The sequence below is a fragment of the Sinohyriopsis cumingii genome, chromosome 13 (genome assembly GCF_028554795.1).
Source record: "Sinohyriopsis cumingii isolate HCF-2022 chromosome 13, ASM2855479v2, whole genome shotgun sequence".
In the NCBI taxonomy this organism is placed as follows: Eukaryota; Metazoa; Mollusca; class Bivalvia; order Unionida; family Unionidae; genus Sinohyriopsis; species Sinohyriopsis cumingii.
The window spans coordinates 47,520,004-47,539,285 of NC_142973.1; the positions used below are offsets into that span (position 1 = coordinate 47,520,004).

Here is a 19,282-nt window from a genome sequence, read left to right on the forward strand (position 1 = left end):
TGTATGTCATTATTGGTGTGTGGGTTTTCAAAGCTGTAATGACAGTAATATTGATAAAGCATTGTTGGTGTGTGGGTTTTCAAGACAGATAGATATATCAGTTATCTGCATCCATTATTGCTCAGTATAGTGTCAGATGATTAATTGCAATAGGGATTGCATAACAATGGCAGTTTGTTGATCAGAGCATCCTTGACCTTGTCTGTTTTCTGGATTGACAGAAAAGAGGCTGAGGTTGATCTGATTGGTGGTTTGTGAAATGTACTAAGTCTGGATTATGGTCTGCAGCATACTAATCTGAATATACATTTATGGAAACAGGTAACCAGACATTTTTTCCCTCATTTTATGTGCATCTCGGTTCAGAACAATCTCTGACCGCTCCAGGGGCCTATTGGTTAGAGCGTCTGCCTCGGATGCGGGAGGTCATGGGTTTGATCCCTGGCTGAGTCATATCAAAGACTTCTAAAAATGGTACTAATAGCTGCCTCGCTTGGCGCTCAGCATCAAGATGTTAGTGTTGGGACTGGTCGACCTGGTGTCAGGATAATATGACTGGGTGGGACATCATGCTACATGTCTGCGGCATGATGCCCTGGTGCTAGACATCACTATAAACTGCCATATTGCAGACATTGTAGCGATATGACTGAAAAATTGTTAAAGCTACGTTAAAAATCCAAATCACATCACATCAGAACAATCTGTTTTTGACTTGGAGACTCTCCTCAGCAATCGTTGTTACAAAGTTTTTTGTGATAACAGTCATTCATAGCAGTATTGAAAAAAATATTTTGCTTAAAATTGATTGGTCGCTAGTCATTACATTCTTATATTAAAATCAATCATCGCAAGCGCTATGAATTTGGTCATAAATGGCATGTGGTCATTTGTTACAGATGTCAGTCAAATCAGGTTTTACTTTATTCAGTAAAGGTTATGATGAATTTGCAAGGAAGGTTTTATCAGAGATGAGGAAATTTTTGTTTATTGTCACTGCAAAAATGTAGCTGGGGAAAATTGCTGAGAAGTATATATCCAAGCTGAAATTGCTTATAAACGATGGGTAGTTTTGGAAATTTCTTGCTTTGTAAAAGAAGAAAAAAATATAGTAAATCAATGTCATTTGAATAATAAGATTTGTGAATTATTTGCTTAAAATTACAGATCATTAAATAACTTAATATAGTATGAAATAGATGTGAGACCATCAGTGTTCCAGTTGCCAAAATCCCATCTACCTTTATATTTACAATAATGAACTCTGTTTGACAGAACTGTGGACATTATGACTTGTTAAAATAAACTGAGGTAAATATTAAAATATTCATTGAGTCAAAGTACAGTCTTGATAAAAATGTGGAGATTGATACCATACAGAGGTCCAAGACTGCCAAATGATTATAAATTTTAAAGCCAGTCAAGATGGAGACTTGTAGACTTGTCAAGTGTCATCTTTCAAAGATCTCAAAGTGTCATCTTTGAAGGATCTCAAAATGCTGACTTAGAAAGATCTCAAAGAAACATCAGTTTTCTTAAAGACTCTGATTTTACTACAGAATATTTATAAATGTGGTTACCTGCATATGTGGAAAAATAAATATTTAAAAACTATTAACTGCTAGTTAATACCATGAGATTTTTGGAAGTATATACTTGTCTTTTATTTTGGTGCCAGAACCATTGATACACTCGAGGGCTACACAGGATATGACTTGTTTAGTCTGCGCTTTTCTGAGATGGAAAGGTTGCTGGGAAAAGAGGATGCTCGCCGCTTGGAAAGCCAAGTTACAGTCATGAAGAACAGAGCTGGGGTATGATGATTCACTTATTTATTATGTGCAACTTGTAGAGCATAAGCAATATATATATATACACACACACACACACACACATTACTTCTTGGCTGAGATTTAATTCATAAGTTTCTTCTTTGAATATATTTCCCAATCGTATTAAACCTTTAGCTACCACTGCCACTTCAATGCATCATCTGTAAATAGCTACTGAACCCCACTACCACATATCTGTGGTGTCAATAACACTTGTTTAGTCCCCACTGATGCATATAATCCAGCACTACTCAAAATCCCAGTGCTGCATATGTTACTGCTGTGTTAACTGAACGTTGATTAATTGAAAGTACTAAAGTTTACATATTTTTGATTTTCATAACCAATGAGAGGACTATTTACTTAACATTTTGATACAAGTTTGAATTGTCAGCTAAATCTATAGTCTGACTATACATCCCCGTTTGTTTGTACCCCCGTACTGATTTCAATAACGAAAATGTTTAATGTGATAAAATGTGCACAGAACTAAGTCAATTGAATCATTGATTTGTAATTTCTAACCTGACTGACCAGAATGGCACTTATGCTGGCATCCCTTGCATCCTTTCATGCTAAATGGACTTTCCATACTAATACGGCGCAATACTGCGTACACTATAGGCAAGTTTATTACCATCAGACAACATAATGACGTAGTTCATCCTGTTCGGCAACCACTACGTTGAGAGTTTGGAATTATATCCCTTTGCAAACTTGAACATAGAAATTAAACCGCTTGTTAAATCCACGTGAAAAGCAAATTTGTTGTTGTCATTATTTTCCTTTGCTTGATTCGACATTGTAAATATTGGAAAGCAGACGACTTATGTATGTACATCTGTAGTCGTGACACACCCATTTGATGAAAATGGACTTGTCCAGGAACTGGAAATGGATCCGAGCATGTCCATCTATTATGTTGAAAACTTTGTTAAGCATGAAACGCGCAGAGGATCACAGTGTTAGGGACACTCTACTCACAGTCAGGTTAGAAACTATAAATCAATAAATTAATTGACTTAGTTCCTTCTTACACTTTTTATCACATTAAAGGTTTCCATTATTTAAATCAGTAGGGGAGTACAAACAAACAGGTTTGTATTGTCAGACTATAGACACAGGAAGGGCTTTTCAGCACTTTATGAAACACATGTGACTGAGATAAACAAATATGGATTCTGATATGAGCGAGTTTTATGGGTTTAATGCGAGCAGTATCAAAAAATTTTATTTTACCAGAAAATACCAACAATTCATCCCAGTTTGTTTAACATGAAGATAATCATGATCAAAATTGGTAACTGAAACTTTGACGTATCGCTCATTTTGTCATCAAAAATGGTAGATAGGACCTGGAAATTTTAATCAACACTATGGGAAATTATCAACTTATAAAAAGAAGTCATTTATTTTGGTTACATTTTCCTTCCAGATGACATTCTTTGCAAAACATAAAAATTATATTCAATGAAATTTTGTAAAATGAAAATGTCACTTACATCTAGTGGAGGCAGTACTTGAATAAATAAATACCAATTAATAAAGTTTTTTTATCAAGAGAAATTTGTGTTCTAGTTCTGTCTCTTAGTTTGGTTAAAGTGTGATCATCATAAATGTAATGTGTCTTCTTGTAATTATATGTAAAATTGTTAATCTACATTAACAGCTATGCCTGTGAGTGTTTCTCTTCTGACCCAATTAGTGCCGACTGTGTTTTGATATCTGACTTGTGGAAGTATTTGTTCTGTTGTTGCACTGAATTAAAATCTGACCTCTTTTGTATTATCACATTAATTGCATCTTTTGTATCATATTAAGGAGGTAGAATAAAAGAAAAGTTCAAAGGCATGAAAATCCTACATGCTTAAGATCAAGTGGCCCCAATCACATGTTGGCTGAACTCATTTCATTTGATCAATTGATTACTGTTATAAAGATTATTGTGTATGTAATATAATTAAACTGTAGTTTGTGTCCGAACTTAAGACTTTTTGGTCTGAGATCTATTGCATACTGTTCCATACTGCACAGGGACAGGCAAAACTTGTGTAAAAGTAGGATAAGTTTGAGATCTAGAGTAAAAAGTGACCAGGACATGAAAATCATGGGTCCAATATGCAAAAGAATGTTTACCCTTGTGTACATGCATGATCAAATAAGCCAGTACAAAAAGTCTTTTATGAATGAAAATCGCTTTGAAGATTTATGTGGATGTATGGAGAAGTAACCCCAAAAATGTCATTCCTACCCCTATTTAAGGTGATAATGAAAAGATTCTCCAGTGTTATTGAGTTAAATGCAAATTGCCATTGCTTCATGTTTTAACATCATGATATGAGTTTTCTATTTATGTGCATCATTTTTATCTTGTGAATTTATCTATCAGATTGAGTTTTCTCATGAGCTGTTAGCATTTTTTGTGGTAATATTTGGTATGACCTTGCATTTAGGCTCTTTCCCACAGGGGTATTAGTATAACTATCATTGTTGAGAATTTATTTCTAGTTCTGGTAAACATTTTGTAAACATCCCAAACCCTCACCAAATTTGGTCAGCAGACTTGTAATGATTCGGGTTATTGTTTTATTATGGTAATGATTCTTCATATTTCTCATTTTCTTTTAATGTGGCTGTTTTTCATCACCAGTTTTTCCCATTATGCTGTGTGCTTAGTTATTGAGCACCAGTTCATTCTCAAAATTAGTATTTGGATAGTACTCATTTTTATTATTCTTTTTATTAGTAATTTTACCAAACTGGTTTTCTGCTAAGAGGACCAGCCATTGGGAAAGGTGAGCAAATCAGTTTCTTAAGGTCTGTTTCTCAGGGTCCATGTACCAATTGCCCAGTAAATTGGGCATACTACTGTAACTCCTCTGGGCAGGACTCGATGCCAGCATAGCATCTTGGACCTCGCAAACTATAAAGCCAGATTGGTCTGATAAATTAGTCATCACCAGTCCTTGAATAAGGCTGGCCTACATCATTTTTTAATTATCTTCAGTATTATTTGGTGGTCTTATTGCCTTTTCTTAAGTAAATTTGGATTGTGGACTTGAATTGATTACACATTTTCTTTTAATGTGACTTGTGCTGTTTTTCCTCGATATTGTATATTTAGTTATCGATCAACAGTTCATTCTGAGCTTGACATCGCTCCATTTTGAATGAAAACATCAGTGATTTAATTCTTTGAGACAGCACCAAGAAAAGGTGAGTTCTTGCTGTTCTCATATTAGCATAGCCTTAGATGGTGCAAATACATTTATAAATTTACTTTTATAGAATTTTTATAATAAATCTTCTTTACAGCATTCTCTTTCAGCAATAACTTGGTATGGTGTATTAGGGTATATCATAAGAAAGCCCCCTAGGATGCCCACCATATTAGAATATCTCTGGTCAGTTGAGGTCCGGGACCTTGCTGAACTTAGTTCTGCTTAAAATAGGAAGAAAGTTCCTTGCTCATCTTCCTCAGAAGTTAAATAGGAGTTTTCCTTCTCTGGTTCCCTCGGGTCTCAGGGAATTATTATCAGAGTCTTTTCTGAGGATCTTAGCATCAGTGGGCCTGCTCCAAAAGGAGGTTATAAATAGGTGATTTGTGCCTTTCTCTTTCCGTGAGAACAGAGAGAGTTGTGTCATCATATGAGGAAGGAGCAATACCCTCTTATTTCTATTCGGACTTTGAGCTAGTTGCACCTATCCCACAGGGAGGAACAGCACCCTTGTTTGTCCATTGTGTGCGAGAAAGCTTGCCAGTAGCTTACCTTGGGTTGTGATTTGTACTGGGGTTTTACCGGGTTCTTCCTGCAGTTGCTGTCTTGAATTTTTTTTAATCAACACTCCTCTTGAATGGATGGTCATATCAACATGGAGTTTTAGTAAATGATTTCGTCAAATGTGTAGTTGGTCCTGAATGAAAAAGGTGCTTCTCAGACATCTAATATGGCCACCACAGTTGCCATCTTGAAAATCTTCCTATCACTGCTCCTGAAGGAATGGTCATATCAGCATGGAGTATTTGCTGAAACAATTCTTACGGTGTCTTGCTCATCATAAATGAAAATGGTGCTGATCTAGCTTTCAATATGGCCACCACAATGGCCATCTTGAAAATCTTACTGTGGCTACTTCTTCTAGATGGCTTGTCATATCAGTATTGTGCTTTCATTCAAAAGACTTCTTATGATGTCTGGTTGGTCTTAAATGGAATAGTTTCAGTCTGATATCCAATATGGCTACCATGACAGACATCTTTGAAATCTTGCTATTGTTACTTATCCAAAACAAAATGGCAAACAACATGGGGCTCCACCATGAGACTTCTTACGATGTCTTGTTGGTCCTGAATGAATGTCTGACATCCACAGCATACAATTGGAAAATCTTGTTATTGCTGAAGAATATTAGAGATGGTTTAAGTACTCAATAGTTAAAAAGAAAAAAATGCCCTTATCTTGAATTTCTTTACATTCTTTTCAGACAGTAAAGCATCAGTCTCTTTGAGAGACTACTGTATTTTTATGTGCTTTATTCTATGAATACATTGTTATACACTTACCTCAAAAACAGTTGTCTTTTTCTAGTAGATCATCCTACAAGGAAACCCTCTTCCAAAGGAAAACAACCCCTTCTTTTTACAAGTACATTGAGAGATTCCTACAACAGAAATGTCTCTTTCCATCTATAATATTTTTTTATGTACTTATATAAATGAAAGGTATTCCAGTAACAACTTCATGTAGATAATGTTCATATTGAAACTAAAGCTGTTTCTGTTTGTCATTTGTCTAGGTGGCTGTAATTTCAATATTTCCTTTATCTGTCAGTGTTTTCCAATTGATTTATTATGGGTAATAACTAATTTGTCCCATAGTGCAAATAACAGGATTATGCCTAGAATATATTGACATGTTTTAAGTATTCATTGGGGAAACTGAAACTAAAAGAGTGAAAGCAAGTCTGGGATGTAGATGTTCCCCATGTTAGGCTTACTTGGAAATAATTTGCCATCTGTTGGATCATTCTGTTGTAACAAAGTATGGAAGAAATTCAGTCCATACATTTTTTGATGATTTATAGAAACCATTTAATACTTGAAAAAATATATAATTTTTATCACCATATAATTAAAAACCTGTGCAAAATCAATTGTATTTCTGTGCCCCAGTTTTTGTTATATGTAACAGATAATTGATCTTATTAATAATGGTGTATGGAAAGCTTGACATGAGAAACAGTGGACACCTATTTCTGTGAAAACAAATCTAATGAGATTGAAACCTACCATGTATGTGTATACATAGATACATAAATACATACATACATGCTTGCATGTATATGTGCATATTATATGTATATAAAATCATATGAAATATGGCATGAATATATTTCCTGTTTTTCTTTATAAATGGAGGATTAGGTGCTGGTAAGTTATTCCCTGACAATGTTGTTTTATTGCATTTGAAACTAGACAGTTATAATGGTATGCCATTCCAGAGCCCCACACTTTTCACAGTAGTACATTCCAAATTCCCTAATTTCCACCACTTTAAAATACAACATGACCCTGAAGACAACGCATACTTTGGCACAGATATGATGTGACTTCCTGTAATGGCTGCAAATATGAAGTTTGGCCTGAAAATATTTGAAAATGTTACTGTAATTACAAAAATTATACAGCTGACCTTTAATCTCCCAGGTACGATAGGTAAGGGAAGCAATAATGATTCTGCTCTTGCATATGGTAACTACAGAGGCAACATAACATAGAGACATGGATAGAATGAAGAAGAGATGGAGGTTATCAAAATATCCTAGATACCTGTAGAAGAAAGGTATGGGGATAATTTAAGTTTACCTTCATATACATATATGAAACAATGTTTTTGTTTTCCAAACAGTTCAAGACTCTTTCAAAATTTGAACTGGATGCCATACTGCAACGGAGACGTGAACGTGCAGACTCTAATGAAAACAATATGCGACAGCCACCGAGCTTTCAGCCTGAGACACCACCAGATTATTCCCCAGATGTATCAGATGGTGAGTTTATTACTCTTAACATTCCACAAAGAGACTCTTACATGAGTGATTATTTGATACTAAATTTGTGAATTGACTTGAATTACAAGATATGAGCATTATGAATTGAGTTGAATTACAAGAATGAGCATTATAAATTGAGTTGAATTATGTGATATGAGCATTATGAATTGACTTGAATTACATGATATGAGCATTATAAATTGAGTTGAATTATGTGATATGAGCATTATGAATTGAGTTGAATTATGTGATATGAGCATTATGAATTGAGTTGAATTATGTGATATGAGCATTATGAATTGAGTTGAATTATATATGAACATTATAAATTGAGTTGAATTACATGATATGAGCATTATGAATTGTTGTTGTTGTTGTAGGGTTTAACGCCATTTTTCAGCACACGATAGGCTATACATGGCGGCCAGTATTAATGGTGGAGGAAGAACACGGGAAAACCCCAGAAAGAACCACCGACACACGAGAAGCCATTATGAATTGAGTTGAATTACATGATATGAGCATTATGAATTGAGTTAAATTACATGATATGAGCAGCCTCTAGTGAGAGGCATAATGTATAGCATGAAGGAAGTGAACAGTTATTCTAAATTAAAAAAATCTGTGTGACCTATCCCTTTGAGGACTTTTAACCAGCGTGAGTACTGTTAATTGCCCTAAATCATCTTTTATCATCTTATTGCCCTTAATGCAAACCATTTGCATTCACCATTGATTGGGAACCTCACCATCTCATTTTGTTTTTTTGCCTTTTACCACTCCTTGATAATAAACCACTGTTCATACATAAATCATTTATCATATATACTGTTTTGTGGTGCTGTATAGCTTTTCTGTGCTGGTGTGCCATAGAACCACAATCACTCAATCAATCAACCTCTGTTGAGAGGCATACTGTATAGGAAATAATTTTAGCTGCCTTTAGTGGGAGGGATACTGTATATACTGAGAGGCATACTGCAGAACATATGAGTACCTCTACTGAGATTCATAATTTATAACATATAATATGAGCTGCCTCTAGTGAGAGGGATACTGTATATATGGAATTAGCTGCATATAGTGAGAGTCATACTATCTAACACATGATACGAGCTGCCTCCTGTGAGAGGGTAACAGTATAGCATATGATATTAGTTACCTCCTGTGAGAGTCATACTGTTTAACACATGATATGCCTCTGGTGAGAGGGTAACAGTATACCATATGATATTAGCCACCTCTAGTGTGATTCATACTGTATAGCACATGGTATGAGTTGCTTCTAGTGAGAGGCATACTGTATAACACATGATATGTGCTGCCTCTGGTGAGAGGGATACAGTATAGCATATGATATTAACTACCTCTCGTGAGTCATTCTGTATAACATGATATGAGCTGCTTCTAGTGAGAGGCATACTGTAAACATATGATATTAGTCACCTCAGATGAGAGGGATACAGATGAACATGTCTTACCTCTAGTGAAAGACATACTGTACAAAATGATATTAGCTACCTCAAGTGTGAGGCATACCATATCATTTTATGAGTTTCTGAAATTGCAGACCCAAATTTCTATTTATTATGTGATGACAAAGATTTGTAATTGCTGAAAGATATTTCTGAGTGATATTGTTAAGTAAAGTATTATGGAGCAGTATAATGTTTAATCTTTACACTTGACTTGATGACACTATTACAGAGGAACTTTGTGAGAAAAATGGTTTTCTTAGATTTATCAGACAGTTGCATGTGATTTGTACCATTGTCCGTAGGTATCTTAGTAGATACAATATGAACTAATAGGAATTTATATGTATTCATGATGGTAATATGTAACTTTAAAACAGTTTTCAATGACTAAATATGTTTTAAATTTAGATCAGTACTGTGTTGAGTATTGCAGATGGTGTAGTGAAACATTTTATGTACACCCATACATTTTCAAGTAAATTACCAAGACCTTCTTTTCATTCAAGTGAAAATGATAAATATTTGTATTATTATTCATCTCTCCAATACACTTGCATGCAGCATTATGAAATATAATTGTCAATGCATCCTGAGGAATGCTTCACACATACCAAAAGCAGGTTCAGGTTGCGTTTCAAATGTTAATTTATTCAAAAGCATTAAAATATTTTGTTTTAGTAGTTACATAGAGGCAGATATTAAAATTTTCTGATAACTAAATTTCATTTTGTTTTAAAATGAAAAATAATATTTTGTTTCTGAACTGTATGGATCAGTTAGCAATTATTGTAATTTATCTTCTCACAATTGTAAGTGTGCATCTTTTCTTTATAAATATGCAGCAGGTTTTTCAGAGAAATGATAAATATAAAGAGGTATGTACATCAACCTCTTTGGCAGGAGGTATACATTTCCTTTTTTAATCCCTATTATTATCTTCATATTTCCAGGACGGTTTCTCACCATGTCCCATTTTCCATCCTTGAGTAGTGTATTTTTACACCTGAAATGTTTAACTGTTAATTACTCTTGCCATCATGCTTCCTGACCAGATTTCTGTATTGGATTTCTCATTAGGAATTGCCTATGATGAAGTAACCAAAAATAAATGTCTTGCATGATTTAGAATAATTTTCAGTTAGTTTATAGTTTTCCAATGCTTTTTGGACAACGTTTATGTTTGTGAACCAGTTTATTTCTTAAAAGAGGGATGACAGGTAACAAATGAAACTGAGACACTGTCATGTGCTGGCAACTATTACCTGTAAATTTTTGCTTATATTTTTTATATTTTTGTTAGTTTTATAACTGAATGCAACACTATAAAATACCAAAAGTGCAATGAAGACATTATGTCATATGCAGTTTTTACGCTGGAGTTTATTATTTGTTCTAACTGTTGTAAGGGACACAGTCCCAGAAACAAAACTTGCACCAACATTCAGCACATTATCAACTGGAAAGTGTTATGTGGTGTATCAAGTTCTCTTCCATGTATTGTTATTTTCTGACATTACCAGTCATCTGACATGGCCAATGACATCATAAAATAATATAAAGCAACAGAGAATAATGTGTTGGTCTTCATGGAGTGTAACACTAAATGATCACACACATAACCATGAAACTGAATCCCCAACTACAGGGATGATGATTGTGGTCCATAGAATGCCATCATGCTATATACCATATCATGATATAGGTACACAAGTCAGTTAGTTGATTGGGGGTCCACAAAATGCCATCATGCTGTGTACCATATCATGCTATAGGCAAACAAGCCAGTTAACTAATTGGATCCACAAAATGCCCTCATTATATGTACCATATCATGCTATAGGCCAGCAAGCCAGTTAACTAATTGGGTCCACAAAATGTCCTCATTCTATGTACCATATCATGCTATAGGCCAGCAAGTCAGTTAACTGATTAGGGTCCACAAAATGCCATCATGATATGTACCATACCATGCTATAGGCAAGCAAGTCAGTTAGCTGATGAAAAGTATTGCATGTGTATCCTTAGCTATTTGGTATTGGAGGAACAGAGACATAATTTCAGACTTCATTGATAGTCATTTATCAGCTTACTAAATATTAACAATTGCTTGCAACAGTTGTTACAAATTTATTATTATGGGAGGGGTAGATGAACCATTTGTTGGTGCATACATATAAGTGTCACAAAAATCAGAAACTTGGATGTAAATAGTTAGAGTACATGTACTCAAAAGTCACCTGCTGATCTGGTGATATCAATAATATAATTCCATTGAAAATAATTTCTACAAATTTACTGCTCGATCCATTTGAATCCAAATGCTTAATTTCTTGCTAATACATTAACACTAACTTAGGAAAGACTGTGTATCCAGAATATTTATATTTGCTTTAATTTTCCAAAGGGCCTGTTTTCAGTATGATAATAAATTTTCTAAATCAAACATTATATGTCTTTAAAAAGAATATACTTAATGATCATATTATTTATAACTACAACCTTGCACTAACGACAATGAAAAAACAGGGAGTAATATGTTTGGTTGTAATATCATATCCCTCATGAAGTTTGTTTGTGGTCCCAGATGGAGGCCAGTGCATTCAACCAAAAAAGCTGATGCTGTACAGTTGCAAAAAGTTATTTGCTCATGTAAGCCTATATAAAATAATCATAACTGGTAGACTTAGCGTTGTCTTGTATCATTACACCCACAAACACACACACACCCAAAAACTTGAAAAACATACAAAGATTCTATTGTTAAAATCAGTTGAACTGTGGAATACATTATTAGATTGTAGTTGCTGACTTTGCTGTTTGCAGCAGTTCATTGGAGGGTTTGAGAGTGATGCCATTGTCATTAGCATTCATCTTTGCATTCATTAGCAAATGGATGGTACTTCCCAGAAGTTACTGTTAAATTTTTCTTAGCATTCAAAATGATCTTTCTGCATCTGCCCCAGTGTAGGGTGGTTTTGCTATGTTAGTAAATATCATATCCTTCAGGGTGACTAGTTTTTATATGATTTTTGCATGAAAATACTCCCCTGTGCTGCTGTGTATAGCAAAGTCAGCCAGGAGTTTGGAAATTTTGTTTTACTGGACTTTGCTCACCTCACACATAACTTGTCTTTCCATGAGTCACAGCAGTATTTCAACATTTTGCTAGAAAAAATTAATCACATTTCCAAAACACATGGCTCCTAACTTAATGATTCTAAGAGCCACAGAAATAATGCTGTGCATCTTGTGTCTCAGTCTGATCGACTTCAGAGAAATTTTGCCTCTGATTATGAACAAGCCAAAAACCTTTTTATTTAGGTGACTTTAACATTCTCATTTAAGGTAGTGAAGTGTAAAACCTTCAACACCCATCTCTGCTTTACCTAACTTCAAACAAATTGGTCTTCACTTGAAGTATAAAAGAGGTCTATTGATTTGGTGGACAAAGGTCAAGGCCATGGTAGCTCAAATAACATTTGTTCTTGAGTAAGAGCATTGATTAAATTTTGTGGATGGCTTGCACTTGGGTAACATTAATTCAGGCATATACAGTCAGTCAGTGTTCTTGGTCTTGGTGAGTCAAATAAGAAAATGATCCTGCACAATAAGTTTAATAGATCGTGACATGAAGTCCGGGTCATTGAAGCTAATTGGTCAATAATCTCCAGAGTTAATCATGTCCTTCTAGAGGTACACAGATGACTATTAAATTTGGGAGAGATGTATAAAATGCCACTAATGGCACTCGTGTTTATTTTAATGGATTGCAGAAGCAAAAATGAGAGCAACAAGGGAAGATAACACTATTTCGAGTAACCTAATGCAGTGAACTTTCAGGGCTGTAATTACATGTTGCCCTGCAGCCAGTGATAAATTCAAATCTTTTATTGTGCAAGTGTTTATCACTTGCTTAGATATTTTTAAAATTATGTAAGACAAATTTTAATGTTTAAATTTCCATCCATGATCTTGTCATAGAGAGTCTAAATATAACAATACTTTGGATTTAAGCAGAAACAGGACTGCTCTGGTGGCCTAAGTGGTTAGAGTGTCTGCCTTGGATGCAGTAGGTCATGGATTCAAACCCCAGCTGAGTCATACCAAAGACTTATAAAAAAAAGTACTAGCAGCTGCCTCACTTGGCGCTCGGAATGAAGAGGTTAGTGTTAGAACTGGTGAACCTGGTGTCATGATAATGTGACTGGGATATGATGCTACTTGTCTGCAGCATGATGCCTCAGTGCTAGACATCACTATAAATTGCTGCCACACTGTATATATAGCGATGTTACTAAAATTGTTAAAGCTACGTTAAAAATCTAAATCACACACACACACACACACATGAAGAAACATAATGAATACAGTACATATACTTGCATGCTGTTGACTGCATTACATTGTATTCAAAGCCTATTGAGATTAGGATAGTTATGCATTATCACTAGATGGTAAGGCTGAAACAAGTAACTGAACATTAAATCTGAATACTTTTTGTGGATGTTCAAATAGAAAACTGATATTTAAATATTTATTTGTTTACCTTGTAAGTTTGGCAGTACATGTATTTAGTAAAGGAAACAAATGTGATGAAATGTTAACTGTGCAATTTTGCATTAGTTTACAAAGAACATTTTTAGACCTGCTAAATTACCTAAATTTCAAACTTGGACTTGCATGGTGATTATAAGGTCAAAACTCCAAATAGTCACATTGCTCACAATATTGTCATTTCTGTTCATTGTTATTGAGTCACTCTTGAAAAGATACTGTGTAATACAGTAAGTTGATGAAGAACATGACATAACAGGGATGATATCAAAGTCAATTTGGTATAGAACAGGGATGATAACAAAGTCAACATGGTACAGAAAGGAATGATATCAAAGTTGACTTGGTATAGAATAGGGGTTATATCAAGGACAACATAGTTTAGAATAGGGGTTATATCAAGGACAACATAGTTTAGAATAGGGGTTATATCAAGGACAACATAGTTTAGAATAGGGGTTATATCAAAGTCAACATGGTATTTAATAAGGATTATATCCTAATCAACATGGTATACATGTAGAATAGAAATTATATGAAGGTCAGCATGGTGTAGAATAGGGATTAGTTCAAAGTCAACATAATATAGAATGAGTGATATCAAAGTCAGCATAGTATAGAATAGGGGTTCCATCAAAGTCTACATAGCATAGAATAGAGATTATATCAACATCAAACATAGTATGGAATATGAATATCAAAGTCAACATGATACAGAATAGAAATGATATCAAAGTCAACATAATAAAGAATAAGGGTTACATTAAATGCAACTTGGTATATAATAGGAATGATATCGAAGTCAACATAGTACAAAATAGGAATTATATCAAAAGTCAACATATTATAGAATATGGATGATATCAAAGTCAGCATGGTATAGAATAGAAATGATATCAAAGTCAACATAGTATAGAATAGTAGTTATTTCAAAGTCAGCATAGTATAGAATAGGGATGATATCAAAGTCGACATAGTATAGAATAGTGGTTATTTCAAAGTCAGCATAGTATAGAATAGGGATGATATCAAAGTCAACATAGTTTAGAATATGAGTTATATCAAAGTCAACCTAGAATAGGGGTTATATCAAAGTTAGCATGGTATAGAATAGGAATGATATCAAAGTCAACATAGTACAGAATAGGGGTTATTTCAAAGTCAGCATAGTATAGAATAGGGATGATATCAAAGTCAACATAGTATAGAATAGGAGTTATATCAAAGTCATCATGGTATAGAATAGGAATGATATCAAAGTCAACATAGTACAGAATAGGGTTTATTTAAAAGTCAACATGGTATAGAATAGAAATGATGTCAAAGTCAACATAGTATCAAAAGTTTTTATTTCAGAGTCAGCATAGTATAGAATAGGGATTATATCAAAGGCAGCATGGTAGAGAATAGGAATGATATCAAAAGTCAACATTGACTTTGCATAACGATAATAATCAGCCAGAACTCTTGAACATTTTTAACTGTTGGCAAGCATTCATTCTTTCAGAAGCAGTTGCATTCCATCCCACATACCATTACCATCCCAAGCCCATCCCAATTATCTTAACCCCCATAAGGTTAACTCTGATATAGTTCTATACTTGGTCTTGTATTCAGTATTTTTGAGTTCATTACACAACTTCAGAATTTAAGAATATGATCAAAATCTGTCCTGCTTATTTCTTAAAAGTCAGTAAATTAAAAAATATTAATTTCATATCACTTGGCTGTGCATCAGCCAGTTCACATTACTTATGAACAGAACCATTGAAGTTGAATTGTTCATGTTTTTGTTTTTGCTGGTTCTAATCTCATTTTAAAAAAATATTGGTTTGATCTTGCTGAGGAGATGGGAGTTAAGTGCCTCTCCCCAAAGACACCCTGAAGAACTGACCCAGGTAGGACAGGTACCACAACCATGACCCTTGGATAACAAGTTCCATGCTCTACTAACTGAGCTATCATGGCTCACCTGTTCAAGATGCTGAGGTTTTTCGATGTTACAGTATTGCTTTCCAGAGTGCTAATGATTTTGATGTTACAGTAATGCTTGCTACCCTGTTGAAGATCCCAAGGTGTTGGATGTTACAATAATGCTTGCCACACTGATGAAGATGCTGATATGTTGGATTTTACGATAATGCTTGCCACCCTGTTAAAGATGTTGAGGTGTTTGATGTTACAGTAATGCTTGCAATCCTGTTGAAAATGCTGAGTTGTTTGATATTACTGTAATGCTTGTTATTCTGTTGAAGATGCTGTGGTGTATGATGTTATTGTGATGATTGCCATCTGGTTGAAAATGCTTTAGTGTTTTATGTTACAGTAATTCTTGTTACTCTGTTGAAGATGCTCAGGTGTTTGATGTTACTGTAATGCTTGCCACCCTGATGAAGATGCTCAGGTGTTTGATGTTACAGTAATGCTTGCCATCCTGTTGAAGATGCTGAGTTGTTTGATATTACTGTAATGCTTGTTATTCTATTGAAGATGCTGAGGTGTTTGATATTACTGTAATGCTTGTTATTCTGTTGAAGATGCTGAGGTGTTTGATATTACTGTAATGCTTGTTATTCTGTTGAAGATGCTGAGGTGTTTGACGTTACCATAATGCTTGCTACCCTGTCGAAGATGCCGAGGTGTTTGATGTTACAATAATGCTTGCCATCCTGTTAAAGATGCCAAGGTGTTTGATGTTACAGTAATGCTTGCCATCCTGTTAAAGATGTTGAGGTGTTTGATGTTACAGTAATGCTTGTTGTTCTGTTGAAGATGCTGTGGTGTATGATGTTACTGTGATGATTGCCATCTGGTTGAAAATGCTTTAGTGTTTGATGTTACAGTAATTCTTGTTACTCTGTTGAAGATGCTTAGGTGTTTGATGTTGCTGTAATGCTTGCCACCCTGATGAAGAGACTGGGGTGTGTTATGTATATTTGATTTAATTTAATTGTTTGTGAGTTTCAAAATCTTTTTATTTTAATTTCATTACATATCAAAGTAATGTAATTTTGTTTGCTAGGAATTTGATATTTTCCAGAAATTAGTTTCACCTGACAACAGTTGAAAACAACTAAAAATAGAACTTCGTATCTTTTTGCTGACCTAGTTCCTGGCCTTGACCGAGAGTCAAGTAAGCAGCTTTTTTTTTTAATTCACTCTTAATGTGTGAATGATAATAGGGAAATCAAGGATGTACTGGAATACGTGACCTTAGACATGTAAATAGCTTCAAAACTGTTCTGGAATGTGATCATGGGACCCTCATCCAGGCATCTGTTTTGCGCAGTATTCAGGTTTTATACTGATGTCTATAGAGAATTTAGTTAGTTTGGGATTGGACGCTGGAAAGTGTTTCGATGTGACCAGTTTGAAGTTACATTTTTATTTTTATTAAACTTATTTGGATTCTAAAAGATTAATTTCTTTTCCAGGCAATATTTGAGTGCTCATACAGAATTCTTGGACAAAGACATTTCTTGAAATTTTATTCAGAAATTCAAACACCGGAATATTGTTTGTGAGTCAACAAAGAACTATAGACACAACAGCACAATACTAGCTACAGTGAATGTCATTGCCTTCCATTTTTTAATTTTTGTCGGGACTCTAACTTGAATTCATTAGAACTTTTCATTACTTTGACTTCTAGAATTTAATTCGTGGATTATTCTTGGATTATTTCTGGATTTGATTTCTTAAAACTGTAAGTTCTTTTTTTTTTCACATTGTTTTTCCAGGGAAATAAATTATATGTTAAATTTTTCAAAGCTTGTTGTTTTCACTCTTTCTTTTGTTACTTTAATGAGAAGACTAAACATGTAACAGGTGTTTGATATTACAGTAATGCTTGCTACCCTGTTAAAGATGATAAGGTGTTTGATGTTTCCATAATGCCTGTTACCCTGTTGAAGATGCTGATGTGTTGGATGTTACAGTAATGCTCCCTGTTCAAGATGATGAGGTGTTTGATGTTGCCATAATGCCTGCTACGCTGTTGAAGATGTTGAGTTGTTTGATGCTACTATAATGATTGTTACTCTGTTGAAGATGCTGAGGTGTTTGATGTTACTGTAATGATTGTTACACTGTTGTAGATGCAGAGGTGTTTTGATGTTACTGTAATGATTGTTACACTGTTAAAGATGATGAAGTGTTTGATGTTACTGTAATGATTGTTACTCTGTTGAAGATGCTGAAGGGTTTGATGTTACTGTAATAATTGTTACACTGTTAAAGATGCTGAGGTGTTTGATGTTACTGTAATGATTGTTACACTATTAAAGATGATGAGGTGTTTAATGTTACTGTAATGATTGTTACACTGCTAAAGATGCTGAGGTGTTTGATGTTACTGTAATGATTGTTACTCTGTTAAAGATGATGAGGTGTTTAATCTTACTGTAATGATTGTTACACTGTTAAAGATGCTGATTTGTTTGATGTTACAGTAATGATTGTTACACTGTTAAGATGCTGAGGTGTTTGATGTTACTGTAATGATTATTACACTGTTAAAGATGCTGAGATGTCTGATGTTACTGTAATGATTATTACACTGTTAAAGATGCTGAGGTGTTTTGATATTACCATAATGTTCCCTACCCTGTTGAAGATGCTGAGGTGTTTGATGTTACTGTAATGCTTGTTACTCTGTGGAAGATGCTGTGGTGCATGATGTTACCATAATGCTTGCTGCCCAGTTGAAGATGATGAGGTGTTTGTTACCATAATGCTTGCTGTACATTGAAATTGTGACCTTGAACAATCTTAGATTTAGGTGACCAGATGTCATAAGACCATTTCACACCTATTGCAATGTACTGTTTACAGAAACCACAAGGCCATTTCATGCCTATTGCAATGTACCTTTGACAGAAGCCACGTGGCCATTTCACATCTGTTGCAATGTACCTTTGACAGAAGTCACATGACCATTTCACACCTATTGCATTGTACTGTTTACAGATGCCAGATGGTCATTTCACACCAATTGCATGTTACTGTTGACAGAAGCCACATGGCCATTTCGCACCTACTGCATTGTACTGTTGACAGAAGCCACATGGCCATTTCACACCTACTGCATTGTACTGTTGACAGATGCCACATGGCCATTTCACACCTGTTGCATTGTACTGTTGACAGAAGCCACATGGCCATTTCACACCTACTGCATTGTACTGTTGACAGAAGCCACATGGCCATTTCACACCTACTGCATTGTACTGTTGACAGAAGCCACATGGCCATTTCACACCTATTGCATTGTACTGTTGATAAAAGCCACATGGCCATTTCACACCTATTGCATTGTACTGTTGACAGAAGTCACATGGCCATTTCACACCTGTTGCAATGTAC

The 19,282-nt window shown here is 34.7% G+C and overlaps 1 protein-coding gene across 5 annotated transcripts in view; it reads left to right on the top strand.

Moving 5' to 3' along the window:
* LOC149785447 (epidermal growth factor receptor kinase substrate 8-like protein 2) overlaps window positions 1–18,442 on the top strand; it is a 171,577-nt gene extending 153,135 nt beyond the window's left edge. For all 5 annotated transcript variants that reach the window (XM_089979276.1, XM_089979279.1, XM_089979275.1 and 2 more), the window contains 3 exons: window positions 1,679–1,814; window positions 7,742–7,883; window positions 17,353–18,442. In XM_089979276.1, coding sequence (XP_089835402.1) covers window positions 1,679–1,814; window positions 7,742–7,883; window positions 17,353–17,363 — 289 coding nt within the window. In that variant the 3' untranslated portion in view covers window positions 17,364–18,442. The remainder of the gene's footprint in view (window positions 1–1,678; window positions 1,815–7,741; window positions 7,884–17,352) is intronic.
* Window positions 18,443–19,282: the final 840 nt, after the last annotated feature.